The sequence below is a fragment of the Oncorhynchus tshawytscha genome, linkage group LG12, assembly GCF_018296145.1.
Source record: "Oncorhynchus tshawytscha isolate Ot180627B linkage group LG12, Otsh_v2.0, whole genome shotgun sequence".
Taxonomy (NCBI): Eukaryota; Metazoa; Chordata; class Actinopteri; order Salmoniformes; family Salmonidae; genus Oncorhynchus; species Oncorhynchus tshawytscha.
The window spans coordinates 19790377-19795954 of NC_056440.1; the positions used below are offsets into that span (position 1 = coordinate 19790377).

The window sequence follows — 5578 nt, forward strand, 5'->3', positions numbered from 1 at the left end:
AGAGAATTTCTGAGAAATTAGCTATAGTTCCTAGAATACATGACTTGACATTTATTCATTGTCATTTGCTATTATATCATATTCTTATGATGAATATGAATACTTATAATTTGATATGATAACGAATAATGATATCATAATTATCATTTTATGGTAATGAAAAGATAGACTCCTTCTTGTTCTGTTTGCATGGGGATCTATGGGCTCCTGAGTGGTGCTGCAGTCTAAGGCACTCAGTGCTATCTCAGTGCTACAGACATCCAGGTTCAAATCCAGTCTGTATCACAACCGGCTGTGATTCAGAGTCCCATAGGGCGGTGCACAATTGGCCCAGCGTCATCCGGGTTTGGCTGGTGTAGGCCATCATTGTAAATAAGAATGTGTTCTTAAACTGACTTGCCAAATTATATAAAGCTTAAATTTAAGAGAGGCCATAAATGATGCAAGGCTGGTTGCAGGTGAAGAGGGGTGAAGGTGAAGAGGGGCCACACTGACATTTACGCTACACTGTGTTAACCCATTTCAAGACAACTGTGTGCAGTATTATAAGTTTTAAAGTGCTAAGCACCCCTCTCCATGAACATCTCCCTTCAAACAACTAAAATGGATCTATAACAGTGTATAAAGGTGTCATTTGATGGAATTAGGGATGAAGCCCATATTAAACTAATAATACTAAAAAAAGACAGTGTATTTACAATCTAACCTGAAAAGATACCTATCAGAGATCATTCAGAGTTTGTATCAAACAATATCAAACAGTCATTCTAAATGAAAGCAAAGATAATAGAAGTTATATTTCATTAATCATTTATTAAAGAAATTGCAAAAGGACATTTCATAAATGCATGTCATCATGGTCCTATAAAATGTTTTGACAAATAAATTGGTGGTATCACAAAGTTAAAATGATACAGAGACAAGGCATGTGTTTTCACAGGAACAGGCATTTTCAGGCAGTTTATCTTATTACAGTTATTATTCACCAGCAAATAGGAACCTATGAGGTGCACATTGACAGCCGAGCATTCAACAGAATGCATAGTCAGTCAGGGAGAGCGTCATGTCTCCCTGTTTCTTTGTTCGGGACAACAGCCCCCAGTATTCCCATTCTCTCCTTTCTTCTTCCAGCACGATGTATCCATACGAACCAGTGCATGCCGCTATTACGCATGGAGCGCATCTTCGTGGAATAGTCACACTTTGTTGTCTTCGAAGACAGTGGTTTGAATTTAGGCTTCCTCCATTCCAGGACGTTGCTTCTCCTTCTCCTTGCCAGGTGACAGTTCGGCGTCACCTGCCCAACCACCACAGCGTCATTCTAGTGCACTTCAATTCAACTCGTTCAGTAGAGCCGAGAAGAGAATGTTCAACGCAGTTTCAGCATGTGGCGAACCATGCCTACAATCTGGAGGAACTTGTCCTTCTTTCGCTGCTTGAGCGCCATCAGGGCTTTGGCCGTCTCCGCTGGATCTTGGGCGAAGGAGAAGATGCTCCTCACCCTCTCCTCCGCTTTCATGTCCCCCGTTTTCTGGAACAGCCTCATCAGTGCGTCCTGGTTGACATTCTCGAATATGTTGGGAACGGCCTTCTTGCGGTGCGCCGTGTCGAATTTGTTCCCGTGGACCGATGGACTGACACGGCGAGAGTCGGAGGATACAACGTAGTTAGACATCTTGTTGGCTCTCTCTTTTTAGCTGGTCCAGCAACTTCTTTGACTGGGGTTGTATGAGGGAGAGGGAACACTACTCGCACGTGCGCTAGGGATTGGAGTGAGTGAGCACTGTGAGCGCCGCCTGCGATATTTAAAGGGCTGTTAGGGACGCTCATGCTGTCAAGCCCCAGTTACAGAAGTGACATCACTGGTGGTGCTACCCTCCTGCAGGGAACGCCTCTGTACTGTTGCTGTGCGCACATCAAACCGACTGAAACAGTAATTATGTATGATCCAGCAGAGGCAGAGCCTACTGAGGTGCAGGATGAGTGCAAATGTTCTGTAGCCCATATCTACTGTGTATTGAGAAGGCAGTTGTCACAAGTTCAGTAAATACATGTTAACATATCATGTAAACATATATCTGTTCCCACAAAGGACATGTAAAGGAATTTTGATCTCAATTGCCACACACTGTAGCTAGTTGAGTCATTATAGTACAGAATAACTTAAATAGTTATTTCCGTCTATGTCTAAAAAAGCATCATATCCTGTTGATAATAGTTCAGGAGTCCCTGTTTAGATGAGATAGTGTGTTTTGGTTGAGTAGGACCGTAGTTTAGGCCCACTTGTTTCTTCATTGTCTTTTCATTTTCAACCCACACTTCTCATATCTCTGTCTCTGTCACGACTTCCACCGAAGGTGGCTCCTCTTCCTGTTCGGGCGGCGCTCGGCGGTCGTCGTCGCCGGCATACTAGCTGCCACTGATCCCTTTTCCTTTTCTTTTGGTTATGTCTGTTTTGTGTATCACCTGGTTTCACTTTGGTTAATTAGAGGGGTTATTTAATTCCACATTTCCTTTATGGTTTTGTGCGGGATTATTTTTGTTGAACTGTCAGTGAGGTTGGGGTGCGTTTTATTTAGCTCATGTTCTACGGGGGGTTTCCCTGGACTGTGTCTGAGTGGGGGATTTATCCAGTGTATTTTACTGTAGGCCTGAGTCCTGTTGGTTTTCTTTTGAGCTTGTGAAAATCAAAACGCCCTTTCTTTGGAACTCGGTTCTCCTGCGCCTGACTCTACACCCACATCTCCTTGAGGAGATCTGACATTCTCACTTTAAATGAAGAGTTAAAGTCTATGCAGTCTTTCTGAAGATACTTGCTATGGCAGTTGGCAAATTGTTTCTACAGTGAGTAATAATCCTCTTACAATTCACTATCCATTCCTGGAGATATCCAAATTAAACCTTGATCAGCTTTAATAAAGGCACCCTGAACATTTCTCAAAATGTTCCTTCAGTTGAGCATGAAATGAATATCAGTGTTCATAATGGGAATTCCTAGATGAAGAGAAAGGAGAACAGACATAGATCAAATCAATCAAAATCATTTTGGTTTAATTACAAGTTGCAACAAGGAGACACCTCCAGAGAAATGTCTAACAGGCCTTCTCTGAGAAGGCATTTATAAATGAATCAGACAGTCCAAAATGTTCTGTAAACATCAGCTCAAGAGGCTTGTAGGAAGTCACAACATCAGCTGCTACAAAATCACCGTCTCACATATACAGTACATTATCAGAGTGTCCCAGGCCCAGAATGGAGTCAAACTTTAACCATAACATTCAACGATTGCAGACATTTGATACTGGCAGTTAAGCAGGTCCAAGGTAGGTACATCAGTATTATAGTTACAACGGATAATTGTAGAAAGTTAGGTATTGACACATACTTGGTTGAGTCCTGTTTCCCTTCCCCCAAGGGATACATCTGTCTGCATCTCCTCTACCATCAAGTTACACATCAGTCCATATCAACAGTTAATCAAACACAGGAAATAGTGAACCAAACAATCCCCAGTACAGTGTTGTATTGTATGTTACTGGGTCAATCCACTAATTAGATGTTTTTTTGAGTATTGTAACTTGAAAAAAGGCACTAATTTCTTGAAATGACTCTGACTTTATTTACTGTAAGATGAATATAGGTGACATTCAATAATTCCAGCTAGTAGCACTATAAATACCCTTCGTTATGTTTTCCAAACCACGGGGAAGGTTTGTCTGCTGGCAGGTCTGTCTGGGCTGGAGGTGAGTGAACTGAAACCCATCCCCATACTGATTGATGGCTGTTGATAACAGAGTGTACGTCCCAAATGGCAGCCTATTCCTAATGGGCACTGGTCAGAAGTAGTGTACTATATAGGGTGCATGTGGGACAGAGCCAGAGAAAGGCGTTCCCCTTAAGAGATGTTGGAATAGATGAACTTCACTGAATACATAAACCTCTAGGGCACATATCCTGGAAATACCCACTGTGAATGTTCATAGAGCTTCAACCCTCAAGCTACACTCATTCCTCAACCTAGACACTACACAACCCCTCATTCACTCTGTTTTTGTACAGGGCTGTCTGTATACTGTCTCGCCACAGGATACCTGGCTGTCTCGAGCTGTCATGGCAGTTATGACAGAGGACACAGAATATTAGCCAGGTTCCGGATTGTCAGAGTCAGCAAAAATGTAATGTTTATGACATAAAGTAGTTCAGAGCAGAGACACAGTCAGACCAGCGCTACACAATGAGATCTCTCAGATCAGCCAGAGGGGAAATGGATGTGCAGTGGATTGGGCCGTTCTCCCATACACAAAGTGTCTCCATATTAACCACATTAATAACAAAAGAGTGCTAAATGTACCGAGGGTCAAAGGTCTTATCATTATTCTTCTCCTTAGGGTCAACTCTGTGGAGACACTCTGGGGAGACACTCTGGGGAGACACTCTGGGGAGAGTCCTTCTACAGACATAAACCATTTCCGCTGGCTTGGCAGAACACTTTATTATAGTTAGTCATGTAGCTACCTCTATCCCCTGTCCCCATGTCTGTCTGTAGCTACCTCTATCCCCTGTCCTCATGTCTGTCTGTAGCTACCTCTATCCCCTGTCCCCATGTCTGTCTGTAGCTACCTCTATCCCCTGTCCCCATGTCTGTCTGTAGCTACCTCTATCCCCTGTCCCCATGTCTGTCTGTAGCTACCTCTATCCCCTGTCCCCATGTCTGTCTGTAGCTACCTCTATCCCCTGTCCCCATGTCTGTCTGTAGCTACCTCTAAATCAAATCAAATCAAATTTTATTTGTCACATACACATGGTTAGCAGATGTTAATGCGAGTGTAGCGAAATGCTTGTGCTTCTAGTTCCGACAATGCAGTAATAAAAAGCAAGTAATCTAACTAACAATTCCAAAAAAAACTACTGTCTTATACACAGTGTAAGGGGATAAAGAATATGTACATAAGGATATATGAATGAGTGATGGTACAGAGCAGCATAGGCAAGATACAGTAGATGATATCGAGTACAGTATATACATATGAGATAAGTATGTAAACCAAGTGGCATAGTTAAAGTGGCTAGTGATACATGTATTACATAAGGATGCAGTCGATTATATAGAGTACAGTATCAATGTATGCATATGAGATGAACAATGTAGGGTAAGTAACATTATATAAGGTAGCATTGTTTAAAGTGGCTAGTGATATATTTACATCATTTCCCATCAATTCCCATGATTAAAGTGGCTGGAGTAGTGTCAGTGTCATTGACAGTGTGTTGGCAGTAGCCACTCAATGTTAGTGGTGGCTGTTTAACAGTCTGATGGCCTTGAGATAGAAGCTGTTTTTCAGTCTCTCGGTCCCAGCTTTGATGCACCTGTACTGACCTCGCCTTCTGGATGACAGCGGGGTGAACAGGCAGTGGCTCGGGTGGTTGGTGTCCTTGATGATCTTTATGGCCTTCCTGTAGCATCGGGTGGTGTAGGTGTCCTGGAGGGCAGGTAGTTTGCCCCCGGTGATGCGTTGTGCAGACCTCACTACCCTCTGGAGAGCCTTACGGTTGAGGGCGGTGCAGTTGCCATACCAGG

The 5578-nt window shown here is 43.0% G+C and overlaps 1 protein-coding gene across 1 annotated transcript; it reads right to left on the bottom strand.

The window, feature by feature from the left end:
• Nucleotides 1–793: 793 nt before the first annotated feature.
• LOC112263973 (transcriptional and immune response regulator-like) lies at nt 794–1798 on the bottom strand. Its single transcript, XM_024440596.1, has one exon. It carries the CDS (start codon nt 1673–1675, stop codon nt 1370–1372), a length of 306 nt encoding a protein of 101 aa, XP_024296364.1. The 5' UTR covers nt 1676–1798; the 3' UTR covers nt 794–1369.
• Between the last annotated feature and the right edge of the window lie 3780 nt (nt 1799–5578).

Coding starts and splice junctions, on each gene's coding strand:
- LOC112263973 (XM_024440596.1), bottom strand. CDS start 1,675: ATGTCTAACTACGTTGTATCCTCCGACTCTCGCCGTGTCAGTCCATCG.